The sequence below is a fragment of the Rhineura floridana genome, chromosome 2 (assembly GCF_030035675.1).
Source record: "Rhineura floridana isolate rRhiFlo1 chromosome 2, rRhiFlo1.hap2, whole genome shotgun sequence".
In the NCBI taxonomy this organism is placed as follows: domain Eukaryota; kingdom Metazoa; phylum Chordata; class Lepidosauria; order Squamata; family Rhineuridae; genus Rhineura; species Rhineura floridana.
The window spans coordinates 188,099,645-188,127,073 of NC_084481.1; the positions used below are offsets into that span (position 1 = coordinate 188,099,645).

The 27,429-nt window shown below is 40.1% G+C and overlaps 1 protein-coding gene across 2 annotated transcripts in view; it reads right to left on the reverse strand.

Annotated features, from left to right (window-relative positions):
• SLC25A21 (solute carrier family 25 member 21) overlaps nt 1-27,429 on the reverse strand; it is a 532,071-nt gene that overhangs the window by 174,343 nt on the left and 330,299 nt on the right. For both annotated transcript variants that reach the window (XM_061611678.1, XM_061611677.1), the window contains exon 2: nt 18,223-18,271. In XM_061611678.1, the coding sequence (XP_061467662.1) occupies nt 18,223-18,271 (49 nt within the window). The remainder of the gene's footprint in view (nt 1-18,222; nt 18,272-27,429) is intronic.

The following is a 27,429-nucleotide window of genomic DNA, read 5'->3' on the forward strand; positions in this document are numbered from 1 at the left end:
TTTGTGTAAATAATAAATATATTTGATAGTCATGCTTATATAAATATTTCTTCATTTATCATATTTTTGGTTTTTGGTTAGGAATCCTAACTGGTTGTGGGATGCTGAGTTTTCTGCCTCACTCATGGGAATCTTGTGGTTGGTATGGAAATGCATTTAGGAAATCATCCCTGCCTTTTCTTTTCTTTTTCTATTTGCATTTCATTTACCTTTAACCTCACTCCCTTACATCCATAGAAGCAACAACAGTGTTTCCATGAGCTCAGCTCAATCCCATTAAACCCACTGATGATCCACCTTGTTGGTTGCATGAGGGTTTGTTTCTTGCCCAATAGTGGTAAAAGCGAATTCACATATGGGAAGTGTGGCTGCAATTTAATTTTTTTAAAAAAATTGGTATAAATTTTTAGGTTAATAAAAGCACTTTATTTTTGTGTTTTATATTTTTAAGTATTGTAGAAATTGAATCAATGCACAAAGAGAAGTTCTCCAAATAGATGCCACTGATGAAGACTTGAACTAAGTCAAAACGCGTCTGGCATATTTAGCATATTATTTGACTTTTGCTGTGCATTTTATCTTTTTAATTTTCATATTTCTGTAACTGTACATCTCTGCATTTTGTTGGTATATTGTGTGGTATGTGTATATTTTGTTTTCTGAGTCAACATTTTGCAGCACACTCTGCTACTAAAGTGCCTGTGCATTTGAAATTGGGCTTCTTTGTGCATTCTGTCAACTACCAGCTTTGTTTGTTTTCTACTATTTATTTTCATATTTTTGATTCTTATTATGTCTATTTAGACATTGATTTTTGTTGTTTTTCCATTTGTTCTCTTGTCAAGGTTTATTTTCTTTATACCAGAACCCAGAACAGCGATTCAGTAGGTGATTTCATAGTGGAACTAGGCAACCAGAACCAAGAGTAAAAAATGGCTCTTGGAGTTAATTTTTACACCTTTCTGGACAAAAATCTCCAAGGAGAATGTAGAATTGATAGGATCAGGCAGGTGTCTTTCCTTAATTTCCATACATATTATGAGGTATGGTCAGGGTAATGGGCTTTTCTTTCGTGAAGACAGGTGGTGGCATTCACTTTTTAGCTAGCTTGATAAATTACAGATTTGAAGAATGGCCTCCTCTCCTGAGGTGCAAACTTTTACAATTATTTTGGGGATTACATTGATTGGATTGGATTGCCAAACGCCATGACCTCTGCATATGACTGGCAACATCCTCTCAGTTGAGAGGTCTCAAGTAGCCTCTTTGCAAAGTGAACCAAACTGAAGCCATTTAAAAAATCATATAGACCATATTGAGGTGGAGTGTCTCATGTTTATAGGCTCAGAGCCAGCCTGCCAACCCCCCAGCATCAATTAGCATTCCATGGCCACTGTTCCAGGTTCCTCACTGTTCGTCACTGTTCGTCATTGGACTGTTTTGAAAGATTCCCTCCCCCCAGGAGTTTTCCCCTACATTTCTTTTTATCCTCTGCAAACTTTTGCAAAGCTAAGTATGGCAAAGCATAAGTGTGGCAAGTTATGTCAAGGAAGGGATGCAGCTGGTGCATCAAAACTGATGAAAGGCACTCCACACAATCATGCCATTAGGCATCGATCTTTTTTTTTAGCAGCAATGAATACCTTTATCGTTTTCCAGATTTCAATCTTAAAATGTTTTTAGCACTTTTCATATCTGTTGTACTGATGCTATTCTCTGCTATTGGTTTTATTCTGTTGCTAGTTTAGATTTTATGTTCTGTTCTGTGGTCCTAATGTTGTACTTGTAAACCGCCCAGAGAATGTTTGTTATTGAGCAGTATATAAATGCTGAAAACAAAACAATAAATTTCATCAGTAAATTCATCACTGGCAGTGCTGCCTGTCTCTGGATGTTAAGCAGTGGTGTCACTAGCCAGGTGCAGGGAGTGCGAACCGCACCAGGGTGACACCATGAGAGGGGGGTGTCACCCAGAGTAGGGTTGCCATATTGCCCGGTTAGCCGGGTTTTACCTGGATTCTTTGCATGCCACCCGGTGCCCGTTTAGCCCCTTAGCTGGCCCGGATACTCAGCTTTATTTTTTTAAAAAAATTAAGTTTCTAGGTGGTCCGGTTCTCGAGATATACATAAAAACGTCAGCCCCCCATTAAATCTTTTTCTAAACTACTGTATAGCACTTCGTAGCTTTAACCCCACCCATTCAGGATTGCAGCCAATCAGTGAAGTGTTTGGTTGACCTGTGGCAGTGTCTAGTAAACCTTATTGCAAGGCCAGAAAATGGTGGTTTCCCCCCCTGTTTATCTGAAAATCTCATAAATTGGGTAAGTATATACATTTCAGTTTTTTCCCTTCTTGTTTGTAGAAGTCAGATCCTGGGCTGTGTTTTGAAAACCTTCCCAATACTTGCTTTTGTGGGGGTAAAAGCATTGCTAATCCCATATGTCCAGAGTAAATCCCATTTAATTCAATAGGATTTACTTTTGAGTAGACATGGTTATGAATGTGCTGAAAATCAATGGGACTTTGGAGTGAATGTAAAAAGAACTGTGTTTGTGTTCTCTTTCTGTCCCCCCCCCCTCCAGTCCTATTTTAAAGCAAGTAGGCAGGGCTTACTTAGGTATTGCAGTTTTTATTCTGTAGGAAACTAATACTGATTTTTTAAAAACTAATATTGATTTTTCTGCAATGACCAACTGGTTTGACAATAAACTATTATATGGCCTGTATGTATTTATACATCTGCAGTGTGTGCGTGTGTATGTATGGAGTCTTTCCAACAACCCTGTGAGGTAGGGTTGGAAACCAAGGCAGCTCACAACAAGAAATAATGCCATTTAAAATCCAATAACCATAAAAACAAGTATAAACAGTTGCAAAACAGCGTAAAGTGGCATGATTCAGAATTTTGGGTTGTGTGAATGAAGTTGCTTATCACTTGAGGTTGCAGTTCTGTCCCTGTTTGAGTAAGTTCCACTGAATACCCTGGGATTTGCTTCTGAATAAATAAACCTAGGATTGCACTATAAATATCTTTACAGTTTGTGTAAATAATAAATATATTTGATAGTCATGCTTATATAAATATTTCTTCATTTATCATATTTTTGGTTTTTGGTTAGGAATCCTGACTGGTTGTGAGATGCTTAGTTTTTTGCCTTGCTCATAGGAATCTTGTTGTGGTTGGTATGGTATTACATTTAGGAAAGTGTTACTGCCTTCTGTGTTGTTTTTTTCCTATTTGCATTTCACTTATCTTTAACCTCACTCCATTACAGCCATAGAAGCAACAGCAGCATATGCAAGATAATTAACTCCCATTAGTGATAAGAGCAAGAACTTATAATTATTATTTTAATTAAAACAAGAGGCTTATCAGTACTTTGAAGAGGACCAGATATTTATTTTCTTTCTGAGCCCAGGACTGGGTCTTTCATGATGCCCGGTGGTGGTGGTGGTGGAGCAGGAGAGTAGTTGATAAGACAGACATCCTGGCATTGGTAATCTAATTAGCAAGGTATGTGTGGGGTTGTTGTACATTTCCAGGCCCAGTTTCATTTTGAGTATGGAGGTGGAACCTGTGTAGATGTGGTTGATCAAAGGGAGAAGAAATTTTGAGTTAAGCAAAGCTCTGCTTTTATAAAACCTAAGAAACATACAAATACTTTGAATGTCTGAGTGCCTGCACCAGAGGAACTTGTAAAACTTGCTGCAACAGTATTTAGAACTGAGCATGTGGCATGAAAGACTCCTTTTCCCAACATTTTGGCTTGTTTTTCTCCACCCACCACATCTCTGAAATATATCGAATATGTAATGGTTAACCGTACTGCTGCCCTGACTTACTTTATGTTTGTTGCTATTTTGTGTTTTTATTATGTTTTTATATTGATTGTGCATTTTTATTGTTTTTATTATATTTGTAAGCTGTCCTGAGCTCTGTTTTTAACAGCAGAAGGGCAGGATATAAATCCTCTTAATCAATCAATCAATCATAGTGCTGGTAACTAGAGTCGAGGCATTTAAGGCTGAAAATGTTAAGTTGCTTTAAGAAAAGATTTCTCACATCTTTCCCCAGTTTTTGGTGGTAATTCCTAGGCAAAAAAACAAAACTGGACAATCCAAATATTAATATGCAAATATAATATGCAAATTAGCCTGCCCGGATTTGTGGAACTGGAATATGGCAACCCTAACCCAGAGCCACCCTGCCCCTAGGCACCCTAGGTCTGGTATGGGAGGAGGTCCATGGGGGGTGACACCATGAGTTACCGCACCGGGTGACACCAACCCTAGTGACGCCACTGATGTTAAGTGCCCCATTTAATGCCTGCACCCAGAAGGCATTCACTGTGCAGTTTGTCCAATGGAAAATTTTGTCCTATTTGACATCTGCCATTGTTATCTAACTCAGAAGCAGAGCAAATGGTAGAAGAGGCTGGATTCCAGGGCACTTGGATGATCCTCCTTTGGAATGTTTGATATTTGCTAATGTGACACTTCTCATTAATTTGTCACACTAGGCCATCTGTCACTGAATACATTACTGTGTAGGGTTTGAGACACAAGGCCAACTTTCCATGGCTTGGACATAGAGGAAAACCATTAATAACAATTTGTGGGGGATTAAAGCAATCATGATGCTGGTTTTGACATACAAAACCATGAACAGTTTAGGTCCTATATTCTATGCCTGGGACAATCTTTTTGCATATGCATACAGTTGTCCTTAAAATGAACTTCCTCTTGAATATATCAGCATTGGAGCTGATAGGGAGGCAAAAGGAAGTGGAAGCAGTTGTCCCTGATTGATGCTGGTTCCCTGTCAGTTGCAATACTACCACTGCAGTGATGAGAAGGTCAAGGGCAACCAAGCAATCCTCTTTCCAAGATTACTCCTATGCCCTACTGATTATATCTACTGTGGTGGACCATGCAGTCCTAACTTCCGGTGGAGAGCAGTGGGGCGGAGCAAAGCAGAGCAACTGCCACATCCCAAGCCCTGCTGTTCATGGTGGCCAGGTGGAGACATTTCTTCTTCTTTTGTTGTGCTAAACCCAAAACACTGATGCCCCACTGGCACCCTGCAGTGCCCCACCTTTAGCTTCCACCGGTGGGAGTATCACCTACAGTAACTTCTTGCTCTGCTGGGTGCAGTGAGGGTCTCTGCAGCAGCAGAGCTCTCCCTACCAGTGGAAGCTCCCCTCCACTGGCACAACTTGAGGTTTAGGCCTGGACTGTATTTCTTCATAATGCTACATGTTAAAAATGCTAATTAAAAATAGTTCAGGAATCACACTGCCCTGTCTGTGAAGTGGAGCTTATCTTGCCACATTTTCACTATCCACCATACTGTACAATGACAAAGAGTTAAAACATTGTTACTACTTCTTTAGAAATGTTTTTGCATTCTCTTGAGAAATGAATAATAAAAATGGAACTCTTTCTTGCCAAGAACACACTGAAGATTATGTTTTTCTCTCATAAGCTGCTCACTGAGAGGATTCTTGTTTCTTCAAAAGCCCCTCTAGGCCTAGAATATACAGTGCTACATCTGCTAGCAAAAACACACAGAAAGCTCATAAAGCAAGATATTATCTTACTTTTTATTTATTTACAGGATTTATTTGGCAACCATTAGCTTAATACAGTTATTTTTAGGGCCATATTTAAATACAGCATTAATGGCCAACTTTCATGAGAATCATTGGCAATGCTACAGTTATATAGCACTTCAAGCATTTGTGGCTCTCTTCTTTTGTAACAGAATTTTTTAATTGGCAGTGAACTGAAAAACACACACACACTTAATAAAGAGGTAGACTCTTCCTCCTCTTCAAGAATATGCTAAACAGAGGCTGTGCCCATATATTTTCTCACATTAGTTTAGTTGCATGGGAAGGGGAGTTAAATATAGGGGGCTTTGTTTTATCTTTAAAACAAAGTGGTTCCTTGGTTACTTAATTCAGAAATGTTCCGTTACTGGTTAGAAATCAGGCATGACAGTGGTCTAACCCTGAATTTGTGTCCAGGGTAAGAAACTAGGCATGACCACAGTCTACCCTGACTGTGATTTAATGTTTTGTACCACCAACAAATCATTAACATCTGTTAATAACCCACCCACTCACTCAAATTGTTTTGAAATATCTTATGTGCACCATGGATATCTCCATCTTCATCCCATTTAACCTTTCCCAGCTGCTCATTTTCAATACTCCATTTAAAAATGTATCTACATAAAGAAAAAAACCCACTATTCTCTGTTCCTTTCTCTGTGGTTCTTCTTCAGCTCCAATATCCACTCACTTCTCCACCCCAATTTCCATTTTTTTAAAAATGTATTTTTCTTGTATATATAATCCACTATACTTTCCACTTTCTTTTCTATTGCCAAATGTCTTTTATGATTTCTTAATGTACAGGTATTTGTTTTTTTTAAAAAACAGCAACGCAGTAGTCATATGCAAGCAGGGGTGGATTTTTCCATAGTTAGAAAACCCATTTATATGAACATTTTCTCATTGCAGAGGCTTGCGTGGAAGAAAGGAATATCTGAAGATACAAGGCAGGAAGAAAAAATATATAAAAAACCATGCGTTTTGGAAAGGGTGAGAAGTTCATATAGCAAATTCTAAACTATTACTTGGAAAGGAAAGGAACAGGACAATAGTTTGTTTTGGAAAATCAGAGAAGCACATATTACTCTTAAGTGGACAGAGCACCTCTTACTATACAATGATTTCAAATCTGTAGTAATAAATGGGTGGCTTTAGCATCATTATCTCAGACTGAGGATCTGGAATAATATTCTAGGTATTTGGTGATAAATTATATGGGGAAGTGCCGTAGTTCAGTGGAGGAGCAACTGATTTGCATACGGAAGGTCCCTGGCATCTCTGAAATCCTAGAGAGTTTCTGCCAATCAGTGTATACAATACTGAGCTATATGGATGAGTGGTCTGACTCAGTATAAGGCCTCTTCCTATGTTCCTATTTAGCTACATTTGTTCTATTGTAGCAGGTAAGTTGCTGCATTCACATGAACAAAGAAAAATTACATGAGGTACTCCTGAAGGGGTTGTTCGTGGAGCATAACTTATTTATTCACCAGTCATAAAAATGCGTATTTGCAGAAGGTGGGGAACATCTTCCACTTTTTCCACTAAAAGGGAATCATATTAGTCAGGTTTAATATTAGTGAACTTTCTCCATTTCTAGATAGGAAGTGGTCCTTATCTTTATGGTGGACAGAAGCACATTGGGAAAGGATGGTGCAAGCAAGTCTGGAGGCACAAAGCAGCACAATCAGGTACCTCCCTGCTACTGCACTTTCTCCTCTGTTAGTGTGCCACTACCAATTCCATTTCATCCATAAGGCGGACACTTATGCATTGCCAAAAAAAGAGGAAACACGTCACCAAAAAAGAGGGCATAAGTTTGCATAATATTTACATATGCTAATTTATACAGAGATGCAAATTTAGAAATCACTGCTAGAATTTTAATTTCACAATAGGCAAGTCAAGAAGTTTTTCCATCTAAATCAATCCCCCTTCAATAAACTTTTCCTATTATAATTATCCACTCACTTCACTCCAAATACATTAAATTAATCTACACCCACCCCAAATTAATATCTTATCCATATAATCCCAAACAAGTTTCCCTTTAATTAATTACCATTATTCAGGGGTGCTAACTAGGGCTAGGTAAATGTCTCACCACCACCACCACCTTTGTTCATTGGACATTTCTTCCCAGTGAAGGTGCAATCACCTTTGGAATGAGGAGCTAGGAAGAGGAGGAGGAGGGAAGAGGAGGAGAAAAATAAGGAGGACTGCCAGGCATCTTGTGTAATAGTATGAACCCTATTGTCTGTGTGTCTAGAAAAATCAGACACTGAAATATTCAGAATATCCAATATGCAGAAACATCAGACATGCCCCTGGAGAGCTCTTCACATCCAGACTTTCTTGTGAAAAAGAGGTTATCTGGCTAACCTATTCCTTCGTTGGTGGAGGGACTGCATCCTCCTCTCTCCCTGTTGTTTGTGAGGTGGTGATAGCAGACTTGTATAGGGCAAAGGGGCAGGTGGATGAGAGCGGATTTGGGGCCACCCGAGGGCTGGCCCATAGCACTTTGCTGCCTGAAGTGGAACTAGTAAATGACACTATCCCATGTCCAGGTGCAAAGTAACCACAAGACCAGTCAAGTATTAATAACTTTTTGCTACTCTTTCATGACACTCAAAATCAGCTACCTGAGGTGGCTGCCTCACTCTACCTAATGGTAGGGCCAGTCATGGATCCATGACATGGCTGGGAGCCAAGACACAGTGAGGAGTCTGTAACCAGGGGCCCATACAAATCTTGGGTACAAGAATTCTGCTGATGGTGGGCAGTTCAAGGAACTTCTGGAAGAGTTAGGTTGCTGAGCTTCTGTTGCCTTTTTGGAAATGTAGAATTGCCAACCAATAGATTCACCAAATTTTGATTTACAAAAAGTACAGGCCTCTTTAATCAGGTTAAGAGGCAGAGCCAAAGCATAGGCAGACAGTCTAGAACCTATCAGATTAGGGGACAAGAAGTCTGGTGGGTCAAGGGTGAAGTGAGGACAGAATCTGGCAGGTGGAACAAAAGCCAGAGCCTAAAGTGGTAGTTATTGTTTTTACTGTCCCTGATACTGACTTAGCAAAATTTTAAAATGGCTTTTTTTGTCAGAGCAGGAAAATCACTGGTTGGGTGGCAGTCCTACCAAGCCACCAGTGAAGGAAAATCATAGTGTGGGTTTTGTCAGCACGGGACCATGGGGAGATGAAGTACTAGTCCTGGCAGGATTGAGAGCAGAGCTGGGTGGAATATAGAGCCAAATGAGGGTCAGTCTGGAAGAAGAACCAGGGTTTGAGCTGGGAAATCCATCAAAAGGGAGGGAGCCCTCAAATGAAGATGCAGGCAAGTGGCTTGAGAGGGGAGGCAGGCAGAGAGGGACACTGGGAACTGGGAACAGAGCAGATTGGCTGGGAGACAGAGGAAGATCATGAAGACCTGACAAAAAGATAACCCTAGAACATGAATGCACACAAAGAACAGCCTGGCTGTTGCCCAAAAGATATATAGACAGTCCAGGCAAAAGGCATCTTGAAGGGGCATCCTAATTATTTTTATTTATTTCTTAAATATATATCCTGCCCTTCCTCTCAACGGAGCCCATATTAAAATATCTTACCTGACCCCTTATATCCCTACTCCTACATCTCTGATTAAATATGAGAAGATAACAAGTGTGTCTCATTCAACAATTTAAAAAACAGCTAGTTGTTCCCATATCTCTTGAGTAATTTTATATCCTTGCTTGGAGAACATACATTATTTCTCCGTTAGTCAGCTCTCTAAGTATTCAGAAAAATAACAATACTGGGATATGAGGTTAAATTTCTCAATGGAAATGTAGCTATTTTCTACAGGAACCCATTCTAGAGAGCACCAGCTACTTCTGTCCATTGCATTTTCTGTAGATTAATCCTCAAAGCAGAAGGGGGGGGGTAACTTATATAGAACCAGTAATGTATTTCTTTCCCCATGAGGAAGGTGCATTCACAAGTTTCCTACTATACAATGTACACAACAGAAAGTATAGTGTAGTGTTATGACATGAAAGACAATATTTCAATACCTTTTTGGGGGGAAACCAAAAGAAACAACTGTGCAGTTTCCACAATGAAGCCTGCAACTATCCCTTCTTGGTAACTGCAGCATGAGACCGGAGTTAATCAAGTGCAGCATTTTCCACAGTAAGAAAATGTGCACCAAACTTTAAGCAACTTCCCTTTCTGTCCCAGCAGAGATACTGTACAAGGGCAAGCAAACACACTGTGCTGGCATGGGCTTTTTAAAGATGTACTTGCAAATATGGATTATAGAAGGAAACCCTCAGGCTAATAGTCTTGACAAATTTCCAGCAATGCCCCTCTGGCTGCTGGGGACATGGTGATCTAGAAGGGTTAACCAATTTTGGCAAGCAGCAGAAATGCAAGCTTATAAACAGCGTCTTCCAGCCAGCAGCTTACCCAAGGTTTGTTTGTTTATTTATGTATTTAAAATATATCGCCCTTTGGCACAGCTCCCAGGGTGATGAAGATAAAATACATTAAAATATACATAATACACAACATGTTAAAACAGAGAAGGGAAATACATTCTATTCCTCAGTTACCCTTAACCTCAAATTCCTCTAATCCTCAGTTTCCCTACAAAAGTCTCCCCATTCTGGATGGAAAAATGGAAATGGACTGCCTTCAAGTCAATCCCGACTTATGGCGACCCTATGAATACGGTTTTCATGGTAAGCGGTATTCAGAGGTGGTTTACCATTGCCTTCCTCTGAGGCTGAGAGGCAGTGACTGGCCCAAGGTCACCCATTCAGCTTCATGGCTATCTATGTAGGGATTCGAACCCTGGTCTCCCAGGTCATAGTCCAACACTCTAACCACTATGCCTCACTGGCTGAATGTATACAATTTTCCACCCCCAGCAAAAGAGGAAAAGAAAAAAGAGAGGAAAAAGGAAAAGGATACAAAAGATGTTTCTCTTGCACTGAAGGGTGATCAGGTTGCAATTTAACATTGAAATAATATTTTATATTTTCTAATATTTTAAAACAATTTGTGGTAATAACTATTTTAATAGGGCAATTAAAAATATATTGCCAAACAATCTTTAATGGTGTATGTTGAATTTTCACTGCGTAATTTATACTTTTTAAAATACCTTACTTTTCTAATTGTTTATTGTACAATATGTTAATTTTCAAATAAAGATTTATTTATTTATTAAAAACATGCCCCCACCCCAGTATCTTTTACTTGACGTCCAAATGATTCTTTTATTATATATTATAGTGCTGAGACCTTGTTATCTGTTGTTTTTGCTGTACTGTTATCTGCCCTTCAGTATTTGTTCTCTGCCCTTTTATGGTTTTATGACATGTTGCAACCTTGACCAACCTGGTGCCCTTCAAATGTTTTGGACTACAATGCCCATCAGCCCCAGCCAGCAGCCACAACATCTGGAGGGCATCCATTTAGCGAAGGCTGGCATATTGTTTTTTAATTGCTTTATAGTGTTTTATTGTGCCACGCCTTGGGAATGCTTGTTGATGAAGAATGGGCTAAAATTCAGATGGATGAATAAAATGATCAAAATGTAGTCTATACAGAATATTGAGAAAACACCAAATATTAGGTCTGTCTAATATAGGATTGTAGAAGCCATCTCTCTGTAAAAGCTGACATCGATGCTGAAATTCAACATCATCTGAGCTCTGTGAGTGCCTCATTCTCCCGAATGAAGCGTAGAATGTTCGAGGATTGGGATATTTACAGGGAGACAAAAATGCTTATTTACAAAGCCATTGTACTACCAATCTTACTGCACGCCTGTGAAACATGGACCATTCATAAACGCCACTCCCAACTTCTTGAAAGATTCCACCAACGCTGCCTCCGGAAAATTCTGCAAATTACTTGGGAAGACAGACGGGCTAATGTCGGCGTTTTGGAAGAAGCAAAGACTACCAGTGTTGAAACAATGTTCCTTCAACATCAACGTTGCTGGACTGGCCATGTTGTTCAAATGCCTGATCACCGTCTTCCAAAGCAGCTACTTTACTCCCAACTTAAGGATGGAAAATGGAATATCAGTGGACACCAAAAGAGGTTTAAAGATGTTCTTAAAGCGAATCTTAAAAAATGTAACATGAGCATCGAGAACTGGGAAGTCTTGGCCCATGAACGTCCCAAATGGAGATCGGCTATTATCAAAGGTGCTATGGACTTCAAAGCACGGATACAGGGCGAATGGGACAAACAAGCTAAGCAGAAGGCACATCAAACAAATCCTCATTGCGACCATCTTCCGTCTATGTCCTCACTGTGGGAGGCTGTGTGGATCCAGAATTGGCCTCCACAGTCACTTATGGACCCACTGTTAAAGACCTTGTCTTGGAAGACAATCTTACTTGGCCATGAGTGATCACCAATGAATGCATGATGAAGAATGAGCTTTCCTAAGATCCAGATTTGTCAGTATCTCTGTCATGAGGTGACTGGGGTGGGCAACAACTTATCAAAGAAGACATGCTCATGAACTCACATGTATTTTCTGATCCTACACATGGCATTTATGACACCTTTATTTATTATGTGTGGGAGCTCTACACATAAACAAGTGGAAATTAGGTTATCTGCTTAGTAATATCAACAACTGTCCTAGATTGATGGAAGCTTGCATTTCATAAAAAGTCTGGTTCCTGTCTTCCAATGAAGTTTTCTCTTAATTTTACCAGCGACTGCATCCATCCATTAATAGATTTTAGAGACTTATGTTACCACAGCAAATATATGAATGAACAAATGTGTGGTTTTCATTAGGACATACCATTCTTGGGCAGTCGCCAGGACACCAGCATCCCCAGCAGGGCCCACTGCTAATGCTTGCCTTGCCCCTCCCAAATATGTTTTTCTTGCTGCTAATGTTGCAAAAAGTGCTGGGCCATTTTATTTTCACACCATGTCCAGGAGGAATGCTACATTAGGGCACTGCGGTAAATAAAAACAGCACCACCTGGTGCTGATTCAGAACACTGTTTCTGCCTGCTGCTGTTGCCACCAGGGCCCACCAAGGTAGGAAGAGGGGCACTAAAGGACATTTTGGCAAAATTTTCTCAAACCTGGAGCTGACCCTGCTTTGGATGGGTTGTTAAAATAGCAAGATGACATAATCAAGGTGATAGTACAATCAAACAGAGCTTTGTCAAACTATCTGTATAAAAAACGCCAGTTTCCAACATTCCATAACACTTTAGTGTGACCAAAGCAAAAACAAAAGTATTATGGGGCTATGAAGGTAAGAGCAGCCTTGATTCTCAGTGGCAGGATCCCTTGATTCTCAGTGGCAGGAAAAACTTCCTGCTGTTTTTCCCAGCATTATTGTCTTTTCTAGTGAATCATGTCTTCTCATGACGTGTCCAAAGTATGATAACCTCAGTTTCATCATTTTAGCTTCTAGTGATAGTTCTAGTTTAATTTGTTCTAACACCCAATTATTTGTCTTTTTCGCAGTCCATGGTATGTGCAAAGCTCTCCTCCAACACCACATTTCAAATGAGTTTATTTTTTTCTTATCCACTTTTCTCACTGTCCAACTTTCACATCCATACATAGAGATCGGGAATACCATGATCTGAATGATCCTGACTTTGGTGTTCAGTGATACATATTTGCATTTGAGAACCTTTTCTAGTCCTGTCACAGCTGCCCTTCTGATTTCTTGACTGTTGTCTCCATTCTGGTTAATAACTGTGCCAAAGTATTGATAATCCTTGACAAGTTCAATGTCCTCATTGTCAATTGTAAAGTTACATAAATCTTCTGTTGTCATTACTTTAGTCTTTTTGATGTTCAGCTGTACTCCTGCTTTTGTGCTTTCCTCTTTAACTTTCATCAGCATTTGTTTCAAATCATTACTGGTTTCTGCTAGGAGTATGGTATCATCTGCATATCTTATTGATATTTCTCCCTCCAATTTTCACACCTCCTTCATCTTGGTCCAATCCCGCTTTCCGTATGATATGTTCTGCATATAGATTAAATAAATGGGGTGATAAAATACATCCCTGTCTCACACCCTTTCTGATTGGGAATCAATCAGTTTCTCCATATTCTGTTCTTACAGTAGCCTCTTGTCCAGAGTATAGGTTGTGCATCAGGTCAATCAGATGCTGTGGCACCCCCATTTCTTTTAAAGCATTCCACAGTTTTTCATGATCTACACAGTCAAAGGCTTCGCTGTAATCTATAAAGCACAGAGTGATTTTCTTCTGAAATTCCTTGGTCTGTTTCATTATCCAACGTATGTTTGCGATATGATCTCTGGTGCCTCTTCCCCTTGTGTGCCCCTACTAGGAGTCTAACCTCTTGGTCTAGACTCCTGACGGCATTGCTCTTAGCTTCTTCAACACTCTCAAACCCCCTCACCACGTTAAGGTGTGCATCCTAGAGGGGGTGCTTCCACTTAGAATCTAACAAATAGCAAATGATAGCGTCTTGAAACACATCCACATTGAAATGAATGTAAGCCCGATAAATTCCAATTGTATGAAGTTTGAAACAAAAGATCTTCTGAGAATACATATTCTGAGTGCTAAAAACAGAAGGCCAGCTAGGGAATCTCATAATGGAGTATAATGGCACTCAACAAAGGCCAATAGTAAAAAATAAAGATCTTCAGATTGTACACAGGGATCGTGAATTACCCTAACTACTTACAATAAATTCTGTTTAACAAGGCCAACAAAATAGGTCACCACTGTGGATCCAGGTAAGGTTAGAAATAAAGGAACATAAGATAGTAATAATTATCTTGAACTTTAGTATCTTTAGAATAAATTTCAGCAGTGTTTACTTAAATAGAAAAAAATGCAAAGAATCAAAGAGGGAGAAAGCACTTACAAAACAACAGCTGGAAAGAGATCAGAAACACATGTTGGAAACAGAGCTACTCTAATAAAGCCAAAACATCAGAAGTTAACTTCTGATGAAGTTAACAAGAATAAACTGAAAAATGAGAATAAACTGAAAAATAGCCAGTAGAAATGTGAGATTAATCTTTTTTCTAGAAATGGGCCCTTGCCATATCATGCCTATGTTTCATATAGTCCAAGAGATTTTTGACCCAGAGTATTGTTTTAGCTAGTAGGCAGTAGCAAGCATTGAAATCTAGATAATATGAGACAACAAACTCTCCCAAAATTTAGGAATGTTTACTTAATATGATGTGGTTAAAAGTGCGATGAGATGGGTGTTCTACATGTTAGCCAAAGTTACTTCATTACTGTGACCCTAGTTATTTATTTATTTATTTATTCTATTTCTACGTCGCCTTTTGGCCAAAAGGCCCTCAAGGTGGCTCACAAAAAACAAACAAACACAAATACAAAATACACATCAAAAAAGAATACAGTGCACAAAAATTTAAATAACAAAATATTAACATTGTTTTTTTAAAAAAGGTTCTTTACAGGCCTAAAGATAATCTGTCCCAAAATGTGGTACTGCCACTTCAAGAATTTTAGTCCTCAAACATTGAGCAGCTGTTGCAATCCTGATTGTATTCTTCAACTCAAAATATTTTTCATCATAGTTTAGCTATGATCCAAGCTAAAGAGAGAGCAAAATCACATGAAGTAGTTTTTGCTGGACTATCAGTAGATCTCAGATCATTTCAGACTGTATGCATGTTTCAGTGCTCTCTAATTATTATTATTATTTAAAAAACAAAACTGTGAGCACTTCCTTCATATGAAGCTGCCCTAAACTGCATGAAACGGTTGATCCATCTAACTCACCATTGTCTGTGCTGACTGGCAGCTATTCTCCATGTTTCCAGCTGAAGTCTTGCCCATCCCTAGCTGGAGATGCCAGGAATCAAACCTGGAACCCTTTGCATGCAAAGCATCTGCTCTATTACTGAGATATGGCCCAAACATTAGCATGTCCAGCAGAAGATTAGGCTAATTTGGTTCCTTTCTTCCTCATATTCTATTTTTATATTTACAGGATGTTGTTTACAAGAAAAACACTTCCACATGGCAGTACAGTGTGTGTGAGCTGTAACATTTCAAAATGGAAAGCTGGATATCCCTGATCACATCCAGAGATTTCATGCCAACTGGAGCATATGAACATGGAGTCAGGCCATTGATCCATCTACCTTAGTGACTGGCAGCAGCTCTCAAGGTGTTTGACAAGGAGTGTTTCCCAGCATTACCTGGAGCTGCTTGGGACTGAACCTGGGACCTTGAGCATACAAATAATGTGCTCTACCCCTGTGCTATGGCCCTTTCTTCTGAGCTACGGCCCTTCCTGGGAAGCAGCCACCAGGAATAAGAGATGCAGCCCTCTAATGAGGTGACGCCAGGGAGAAACAGAGATGAGGTTGCCACTGAATCCTGGTCTTCCAGTACTCTGATACAGGAATACACCAACATATTTTTAAAAAATAATTCCACATATATTTATTCTGCTGAAAAGCAGAACAGCAAGCCAGTTGTGGTAGCCTTCTTCGCCTCCCCTATGAACCCTGGACTTTATTGGTGAAAACAAACTTTTCTTGACTATATGTGGATGAGCCCTGTCTCTGCCTATTAAAATGTGTACATTTTTAAGATATAATTTTCAGATATATGTTGCCCAAACATACCAGAATCAGAAGGGGACAACTATATTTAGGAAATTGTTCTGTTTAATGAATTTCTACAAAATGGACAGGAATGAACAAGTCTTTATTGACTGATCACATGTGCCTATCCCCTTAAGATGAACCCTAGGAAACTGAGAGCAAACATATGCATCCCAGCTGACCTCCTGGTATCTGAGGATACTTGCTCAGGCAAAACTGAAATTTCTCTTTCAGGAAACTTTATGCCAGCAAAACTCAACTGCAAACAAAGGAAAAGAAGAAGCACAATTGCATATAAATCCATGCAAATATTTATTTATTTGCATGCAAATATTTATTTATTTATTTTCCTGGTTCATTCCTCTTTAGTCAATTTATCCCTGCTTTCAGATACTGACTGTTGTTTGTGATGTAATATCTCAAAATAATAGCACAGTTGGTATTACAAAATAGATATTCGATCCAGTGCTGTTGGATCAGAACTAAATCTGTCAAAATTGAAAGAAGAGACACTGACCAGTTAAATTTTGGGGCCCAACTTAAGATGAGGTCTCATAAGTCTTGATTCCCCTATCTTACCTCACTGTGGTCCATTGCTTGGAACATTTTAATCCTGGCCTAACTCGGACAGGGAAAGTGAGCTGGGTTGGAAAGAAAATCCCTTGAAGCATTGGAGAACTATGAGTGGGAGGGCTTTAGCCCCACACCCACACAATCCTTTTCATATAAAAAACTATACAAATACGCATGGATGTCACCATCAAGTTAAGTTTGGCCCTTAAGCACATGATTATCCCATTGAAATCATTGGGACTCCAAATTGCTTTATTTGGTTGGATCATTCCTTAACAAAAGAATGTCCATGTGACTAAGAAGCATATCAGGAATATTACTAGAAATTTTTACATTTCATAACCAAGGTAAAAGTGGGAATTCAGAATCTGGCTGGCATATTCCTGTGTGTGTTTAGTCAAGAGAGAAGAAAATGTAAAAAGGTATAGAAACACACAAGCCTACTGGTAGGTTGCCACCCTGGGCTCTTTTCTGGAGGAAGGGAATAATAATAATAATAATAATAATAATAATAGGTAGCTAAATGCCTCAGTTTTGTGATTTTAGAATGCAGAAAATCTGCCATTTGATTGTGTGTGAAATAAGAGAGCAAAGGAAGACAACAGCCCTGCCCAATTCTACCCTGTTGAGTTCCCAGTTGCTTCTGGCAGTGATTGTGGCTGCAATCCTACACACAGTTACTTAAGAGTAATTCCCACTTCAATCAGTGGGGCTTCTGAGTAGATATATATAAGCTTGCGCTGTGCATTTAAACATAAATATTTAACTTGACAACAAAACCCTGGTTCATTTTTTGCCCGTTTAACCTAAAACATTATTATTATTATTATGGCTAAGGAATGAATTGAAATGTTTAGGCTAGTATTTTTCCAAACTGCCAAGAAGGTGTACCTGCCCAGCCACAAATGTATGTTTGGAAGTCACCGAACATGCCTGAAAGGTAGCTAGCATGAAACCACCCAACTGGCATGTGCAAATACAAGTTTGAAAATTTCTCATTTTTGCTGACTTGAAAGCATGATTAGCTGTGTCAGGCCGTATTTACCATCAATATTGTTTTATTTCTAAGGCAATATGACATTTCTAGTTTCAAGTCAAAACATTACTTCAGATGATAAACATGGTAGGAAATAAAATATAACCAGGCCCCCTTTAACAGAATAGGATCTCAGGCTGTCACAAGAAGAGCACATTTATAAAGAAGTATTTAGCACCTCCAGATGACCTCCAAGCAGAAATGCATCATGCTATTCAAATTCTGCCTGTCAAATGCTATGAAAAACAGTAAGTAAATATAAATGCCATTAAAGGGAGAAGTTATCTTCCTTGGACAAGTTCTAGCGTTTTAAGTTCTGACAGCTTCCAATTTGGATGTCTTCCAGTGTCAATAAAACTTGTTCAAGCAGAACCTTACCTGGTTTTCACCACATCGAGGGGGTGCATCAGGCAAATTTCTACAAGACCTGTAAGATGATAGAGAAGAGAAGCCTGGTAAATACATTTGATCTCTACAATTATTGAAGTATAAAGTGTTCCCATGCAAAACATGTTCAGTGAAGAGAGCAAGTTTAACACAAAGGCATGTTCGTTCTCCTTATATTCTCCAAGGGTTTTCTTTTGGAGACAAGGTAAAGTTTTGTGACAAAAAGAATCTTTGTAAAAAAATAATCTTTGCAAAAGGTGCCTACAACTCTGAGAGCTTGCTGGTTCAAATTTCATCTCAGCAATTTAGGCTGCAATCCTAAAGTGGCTCAGAAGAGTGTTCTTATATTCCTTTCTCTATTTTCTACCTAATTTATTTTTTTTAAAAAAAATAAAAGCATTTTGCTTCTAATTGGAAGCAGCAGGAAGGAGATATAGACACATAAGTATGTCTAAATTGTCACCACAGTTTGGGGTGTGTCAGGGCACAATCAGGATTTCGGGTCTTTTGGATCCAAGCAACTTCCTACCTGTATCACAGCTCCAACTTGGGTTGAGTCAATGATGGTGGAGATGGATGCTCTGACACTGGATCTCCGGCCACATTCACACCATACATTTACTCCACTATTATTACACTTTAAACAGTTATGGCTTTCTCCCAAAGAATTCTGGGAAATGTAGTTTGTGAAGGGTGCTGAGAGTTGCTAGGAGAACCCTATTCCCCTCACAGAGCTACAATTCCCAGAGTAGTTTAATAGGCAGTCCCTCTTCCCAGAACACTCTGGGAACTATAGTTCTATGATGGAAATAAAACTCTCCTAACAACTCTTAGCACCTTCACAAATTTCATTTCCCAGGATTCTTTGGGGGAAGCCATGACTGTTTAAAGTGGAATAATAGTGGAATAAATGAGTGGTGTGAATGTGGCCTCTGTCTCTGACATCAGAGGGGTAGATTCAAGCTGTTCTATTGCCAGGGTCCTTAGGACTGCACACTAATTCGCTTTGTGGTTATATTGATCCATTCTGTTTCAGCATCTCATCTGCAATGTTGAAATGATGCTGCTAGTCTACCTCACAGGGTAGTTTCAAGTAGTACTAAGATAAGTGGTTGGTTAGAACATTTGAAATGTACCATGAAAAAGGCTAATAATTATGATTATTATTAGGACAGCAACCCCAGTCTCACTGAAACAAATGGAAGCAAATTGCAAGGTAAATGATTCCCAACAAACAAGGCTGCACCCAATAGTATTCAACCTTTTCTATTTTATAGTTTAATAGTGCAGTCGTAGTCCATAATCGTCTGTTCAGAAGTAAGTGCCACTGAGTTCAATGGGGCTTATTTCCAGGTAAGTGTGTATAGGATTACATCTGTAATGCCCATTTTAAGGAGAGAGAATCTAAAAAGTAACAGATTTTCATTTTAATTAGCTGTAAGTGTGTTTGGTATTTTATGAACATATTCATGTTCTGTGAATTGTGTTTTTGAGTGATTTCTCTCACCCCGCGTGGATCAGTGTGAAAATGTTCACAAGGAGGTAAATGTTAGGCAGACAAGAAAATACATCCATGTTGCTAAAGCAATTGGTCCAATGAATCCCACATCCACCCATTGTTGTGCTGTTGATCACTTAGGATTGAATGTTGTTGGGAATGTGCACTTGGATGGGCAACCAAAATCACATCCTATAAAACTGAATGTAGATCCACATCTGGAGACACATCCAAACATGGCTATCACCATGGCTGTGTGGCTGGGGCTGATGGGAGTTGTAGTCCAAAACATCTTGAGGACACAAAGTTAGGGAAGGCTGATCTCCACGATATTACTTTTAATAGGATATGCATTCATATGCATATAGAATCATAGAATCATAGAGATGGAAGGGGCCTTCAAATACACATCCCCAGTAACATTCTACCCAACTCATTATGGATAACTATGCTCTATCTGAGTTGAAGCAGGGTCAAATTCTTGCCCTACAGTACTTGAGGGAAATACCACTAGCACAGCATGGCAAGACAGGGAGCATCTCTCAGTGGATCGGCAAATAAGAACACGATCCTTCCAAATCAGGAGAATGTGAGGGCTTTCTGTGCCCTCAGTGATGTCATCAAATAGCCAAATCTAATTATGACAAATCTGATTGTGGTGGCATTGTGACATCATTTTGACCCTCATTGGTTGGGATTTTGCAATAACAAAGAGGCCTAAAAATGGCACTGCTGCAGCAGCAGCAGATCAGCATTAGCCTGTGTGTGTGTGTTAGCCTTCTTCTAATTTCTTGACTATTGTCTCCATTTTGGTTAATGACTGTGCCAAGGTATTGATAATCCTTGACAAGTTCAATGTCCTCACTGTCAACTTTAAAGTTACGTAAAACTTCTGTTATTACTTTAGTCTTCTTGATGTTCGCTATAGTCTTGCTTTTGTACTTTCCTCTTTAACTTCATCAGCATTCGTTTCAGATTATTACTGGTTTCTGCTAGTAGTATGGTATCGTCTGCATATCTTAAATTATCTATATTTCTTCCTCCAATTTTCACACCTCCTTCATCTTGATCCAATTCCATTTTCCGTATGATATGTTCTGCATATAGATTAAACAAACAGGGTGATAAAATACACCCCTGTCTCACACCCATTCCGACTGGGAACCAATTGTTTTCTCTATATTCTGTCCTTACAGTAGCCTCTTGTCCAGAGTATGGTTGCGCAACAGGACAATCAGATGCTGTGGCACCCCCATTTCTTTTAAAGCCTTCCATAGTTTTTTGTGATCTACACAATGAAAGGCTTTGCTGTAATCTATAAAAAAACAGGGTGATTTTCTTCTGAAAGTCCATTCCATTATCATACCAGTATGTTTGTGATATGATCTCTGGTATCTCTTCCCTTTCTAAATCCAACTTGGACATCTGGCATTTCACGCTTCACACATGGTAAGAGCCTTGGTTTTGTTTTCCGTATTTGTTCACAGGTTTTTGTCAAATTTTGGACAGATTCAGTCTCAGTAACTTGTAGCAACTCTATAGATATGCAATCTATTCCTGGTGATTCGTTTCTTCCAAGTATTTTAAGAGCAGCTTCCATGTCACATTCTAACTTTTTTGGTTCTTCTTCCAGGAATTAATCTGTCATCCTTACTTCTCACTTATATGATTCTTCATTGTATTGCTTCCATCTTGCTTTTATTTTATTACGGTCAGTCAGTGCGTTCCCCTGTTGATTATTCAACATCCCTACTCTTGATATGAATTTACATTTGATTTCTCAAATATTTTGAAATAGGGCTCTTGTTCTACTCTTTTATTATCCTCTTCTATTTCTGTACAATAATTATTGTAGTAGTTCTCTTTGTCCCTATGTACTAGTCGCTGTATTATTGTATTTAGGGTTCTAACCTTCTTTCTCTCTCCTTTCGCTTTCGCTTTCCTTCAGTTTCTTCAGTCATCCATTGAGGTCTTTCTCTCTTTTTTAAATAGAAGTATTGTCTTTTTGCATTCTTCCCTGATAATATTTAGAAGCTAAATGAATTTTTTGCATCTGTCTTCACAGTGGAAGATATAGGGCAGATACCTGAACCTGAACTAACATTTGCAGGAAGGGATTCCGAGGAACTGAGACAAATAGTGGTAACAAGAGAGGAAGTTCTAGGCTTAATTGACAATATAAAAACTGACAAATCACCGGGCCTGGATGGCATCCACCCGAGAGTTCTCAAAGAACTCAAAGGTGAAATTGCTGATCTGCTAACTAAAATATGTAACTTGTCCCTCAGGTCCTCCTCCGTGCCTGAGGACTGGAAAGTGGCAAATGTAACGCCAATCTTCAAAAAGGGATCCAGAGGGGATCCCGGAAATTACAGGCCAGTTAGCTTAACTTCTGTCCCTGGAAAACTGGTAGAAAGTATTGTTAAAGCTAGATTAACTAAGCACATAGAAGAACAAGCCTTGCTGAAGCAGAGCCAGCATGGCTTCTGCAAGGGAAAGTCCTGTCTCAGTAACCTACTAGAATTCTTTGAGAGTGTCAACAAGCATATAGATAGAGGTGATCCAGTGGACATAGTGTACTTAGACTTTCAAAACGCTTTTGACAAGGAACCTCACCAAAAACTTCTGAGGAAGCTTAGCAGTCATGGAATAAGAGGAGAGGTCCTCTTGTGGATAAGGAATTGGTTAAGAAGCAGAAAGCAGAGAGTAGGAATAAATGGACAGTTCTCCCAATGGAGGGCTGTAGAAAGTGGAGTCCCTCAAGCAGGGCTGGATTAAGCTGAGGAGGGCCCCTAGGCTGATTGGTGTTTGGGGGGGCCTATCCCCACGCTTCACCTACCTTTCCATTTGTTTTTGCGGCATCTGCAGGTTTGCCATTAATCAAGATGGCGGCCGAGGTTTCCCTAAGGAGCTGAAGCCTCTGCCGCAATCTTTGTTGATCACAGCAACATGCGTGTAGCATGCATATGTGCCATCAGCCAAGATGGCGGCAGAGGATTCAGCCCCTTAAGGAAACCTCGGCCACCATCTTTATTGATGGCAAATCTGTGCGCTGCAAAAAACGACGGAAAGGTAGGTAAAGTGGGGGGATAGCGGGGGCATGGCGGTCTGCGGATGCTTCCGTGGATTGCAGAAGGAGAGAGGAGGGGCCCCCTGTAGCTCCAGAGGCCCTCGGGCCAGTGTCCCACGGGCCCCCAAGAGCTCCGGGCCCCTAGGCTTCAGCCTACTAAGCCTAATGGATAATCCAGCCCTCCCCTCAAGGATCGGTATTGGGACCTGTACTTTTCAACTTGTTCATTAATGACCTAGAATTAGGAGTGAGCAGTCAAGTGGCCAAGTTTGCTGACGATACTAAATTGTTCAGGGTTGTTAAAACAAAAAGGGATTGCGAAGAGCTCCAAAAAGACCTCTCCAAACTGAGTGAATGGGTGGAAAAATGGCAAATGCAATTCAATATAAACAAGTGTAAAATTATGCATATTGGAGCAAAAAATCTTAATTTCACATATACGCTCATGGGGTCTGAACTGGCGGTGACCGACCAGGAGAGAGACCTCGGGGTTGTAGTGGACAGCATTATGAAAATGCCGACCCAGTGTGTGGCAGCTGTGAAAAAGGCAAATTCCATGCTAGGGATAATTAGGAAAGGTATTGAAAATAAAACAGCCGATATCATAATGCCGTTGTATAAATCTATGGTCCGGCCACATTTGGAATACTGTGTACAGTTCTGGTCGCCTCATCTCAAAAAGGATATTATAGAGTTGGAAAAGGGTCAGAAGAGGGCAACCAGAATGATCAAGGGGATGGAGCGACTCCCTTATGAGGAAAGGTTGCAGCATTTGGGGCTTTTTAGTTTAGAGAAAAGGCGGGTCAGAGGAGACATGATAGAAGTGTATAAAATTATGCATGGCATTGAGAAAGTGGATAGAGAAAAGTTTTTCTCCCTCTCTCATAATACTAGAACTTGTGGACATTCAAAGAAGCTGAATGTTGGAAGATTCAGGACAGACAAAAGGAAGTACTTCTTTACTCAGCGCATAGTTAAACTACGGAATTTGCTCCCACAAGATGCAGTAATGGCCACCAGCTTGGATGGCTTTAAAAGAAGATTAGACAAATTCATAGAGGACAGGGCTATCAATGGCTACTAGCCATGATGGCTGTGCTCTGCCACCCTAGTCAGAGGCAGCATGCTTCTGAAAACCAGTTCCCGGAAGCCTCAGGAGGGGAGAGTGTTGTTGCACTCAGGTCCTGCTTGTGGGCTTCCCCCAGGCACCTGGTTGGCCACTGTGAGAACAGGATGCTGGACTAGATGGGCCACTGGCCTGATCCAGCAGGCTCTAATAATAATAATAATAATAATAATAATAATAATAAAATTTTATTTATGAGTCGCCTATCTGGCCGAATTAACAGCCACTCTAGGCGATGTACATCAATACAATAAAATACAATATAAAACAGTGAGGGCCACAATCAATAATTAGACTAAACACTACAATTCTGATTAATAACAGTATTAAAAGCTAACCCAACCCAGGGGTCCCGTAGGCCTGCCTGAACAGCCAGGTCTTCAAGGCTCGGCGGAAACTTCTTATGTTCTTAATATCTCTGACTTCACTCCATAGTTCTTCTGCCTATAGTTTAGAAATTATTTGCCTATAGGTATTTGCCTTAGGTGCAAGAAATCATGAAAGACCAACCAAGGCAGGGTTTTGTAAGGTGCCAGATCACTCAAACTAGGGTTTCAGTCAGCAGTACTCCCTGGATCACCAAGGAAGCTTGTAGACTGAAGGAGTAACTAGACTGTGCTGCAGTGCCACTCATGCAGTGTCAGAGAAGTCCTGTGCATCAAATTGGCCAGGCGACATGAGGGCTAATGGTGTGTGTGCATGGTTGTGGATCTATATAACTGTTGATCCAGATTTGGATCCTTAGTCTGAGCAACTCATTGCACCAATTTTCTATGAAGACTTTCCCTCTTGCCTTACTAGTCTAGTATGTCTGAACCACCCTGTCCACGACCACATCTGCCCCTCCTGTCCCTGGTCCTTGTTATCTCACCTGGAATCTGACTCCCAGAATGTCTGTGACCACATAATCTGCCTCTGGACCTTCAGACCTCAGCCTACTTGTACCAGAACTGGACCCCCAATGGTGGTCAATCTACAAACTTGCCCAGTGCCTGACCTGATTTTTCCAAGGCGGTTTTTGGAATCCCCCAAAGCCCACTTTTAGCATATAAACCCAAACCTCATGCAAATTTGGCGCAACACTAGTTTTAATTTCATAGCCTGTACAAGACAAATTTTAATGCAGGCATTTTCCCAGCAAATGAATCAGATGAATTCCATTCTATTGGCAAGAACTATGTTTTGGTAACTTCATGATTCTATTAGCTTTCTGTGTTTCCTAAAGGATAAAAATCTTTCCTTTGTTCTCATCATTTAATTACACAGTAGGTTTGCATAGTTAGTTGATTTCCCAAGGCAGCACTCTTTGCATAATAACGAAGAATGTGTGCACAGATATCAGGAGGGGGCCCTATTAAACAAAAATGCACACAAAAGCTATGCAGAAAATGGTGGAAATGATAAGAACATTTCCCCAACAACAGTAATAGTTATGCTAATGATTACAGCATCCTACTATGGTAACCCTATTGTATTTCCAGCAATCTTGAGATGCAGATTGGAACATTAAAAGTATGATACCTCTTTCAGATAATGCCCATTAGTTTTGTAGACCCTTTGATCATATCACCTAATTAACTGAACAGTCAGTCTTCATGGGAGCTCAATGGATGTACAGGAGTCACATGGAGATCTGAACTGAAAAACCTTAGGATGGGGCCCTAGACCACTTACTAAAAAGCTATGGTTGCCACCCCAATGTTCGAGTGGTGAGAGATCTCCAAGGGTCCCTGTACTTGTCCAGGATTTGATTTCCTCAGAAAGAAGGTCAGCAGAAGGGCCAGCCCCAGGCATGCTGGGACCCTTGGGTACCAGCCTGCACTGGGCCCCTCCACTCCCCCTCTGCAATCCGTGGAACTTAAGCATCCACGGACTGCAAGACAGGAGCTTCCACGCCGCCCTCCATCCCCCCACTAGCCCCACACTTCACGTACCTTTCCGTTGTTTTTTGTGGCGCGTGCAGGTTTGCCATCAATCAAGATGGCGGCCGAGGTCTCCCTAAGGGGCTGAAGCCTCTGCCGCCATCTTTGTTAATGGCAGCAACGCACGCATGTAGCACGTATGCGTGCCATCAGCAAAGATGGCGGCAGAGACTTCAGCCCCTTAAGGAAACCTCGGCCGCCATCTTAATTGATGGCAAATCTGCGTGTCATAAAAAACAACTGAAAGGTAGGTAAAGTGGGGGGTAGCGGGGGGATGGTGGTCTGCGGATGCTTCTGCAAATCTCGGAAGGAGAGCGGAGGGCCTCCTGTAGCTCCAGAGGCCCTCCTGTAGCTCCAGAGGCCCTCAGGCCAGTGCCCCACCTGGCCGCCCATTAAAACCAGCCCTGGTCAGCGGAGACTGTGGTATCTTTTAGGAAATACAGTTTTTATTTTCACACAGTCCAACCTGATCTTAAAATGGAGGGGTTCAAAGCATTAGCGGTCCAATAGATGTTGCTTTTCCATCAGGCTTATAGGAGGTATTGTGAAGCCATTCCAGCCTTTCCTCAGACTAAACAAAAGACAAGGCTGTCTTTGGCTCCGGGGAGGGGGGCTCTCCTGAAGAGTTTCAATAACAATAGGATCTCCCTGGCCCATTCGTCAGTTATTGGACACTTGACAGACCCATTAGCCCACCTGGCCATTCTATTAGATTAACAAAGAAGGCTCATCTGACCAGTGGAGCTGGTAGTTCTGCGAGGGGAATAGGGGTCTCTTCACACTTGGGTGCTTATTGCTAAAGGATGAAATAAAGAGATAACTTAAAGTGATCTGAAAAAATATAAATTTTAATAAATAATTTTTGATGTCTCTTGCTGTTTTTAATTTGTTTTAAAAATATTTTAATTAGACATTTTAATTGTTTTTAACTGTTTTATTGATAATTTTAATGTCTTTTGTAAACCGCTTAAGAGGTTTTTTTTACAATCAAGTGGTATATAAATTTTAATTAATTAATTAGTTACCCTAAGTTACTATTTATTTTTAAAGTACTCACTATACTCATAATCATAGTCACAATTTTTCTTCTTTTTCTTGAGAACTTGGTAGGAAAGGATAAAAACAGATTTAGAAGAACAGAAACACTGTTGTGCACACTATAGTTAGTTAGGTCACTTAGGCTGTAACTCAGGCCTAATTTTTGATTTTCCCAATATGTGCAGTTCAGTATGAGGTCTTTTCAGGGTCTCTAGGTAAAAAATCAACCGAGCAATCAGTAAAAACAATCCAACAATTGCTTTCCACAATTAATTTCCAATCACTTAGTTTATCCTGTATGTAACAACCAGTTTAAAAGTTTTCCCTTGATTGTCCAACAGGAAGGAATATCTGAAGGACAGGAACAGGACTAGAAGGAGGAACACTTAGGGAGAAATAATCAAAGGCACCCTAATCTTTAGTATCTCCTTGTTCACTGTATCCTAACATCCTTTTTTCTTATGAAACAAAAAATATGCCAGTCATTTAATGCCTAGTGTTCACACTAAATTTTCTGTTAACTTGACCTTTAGATAGTTCATTA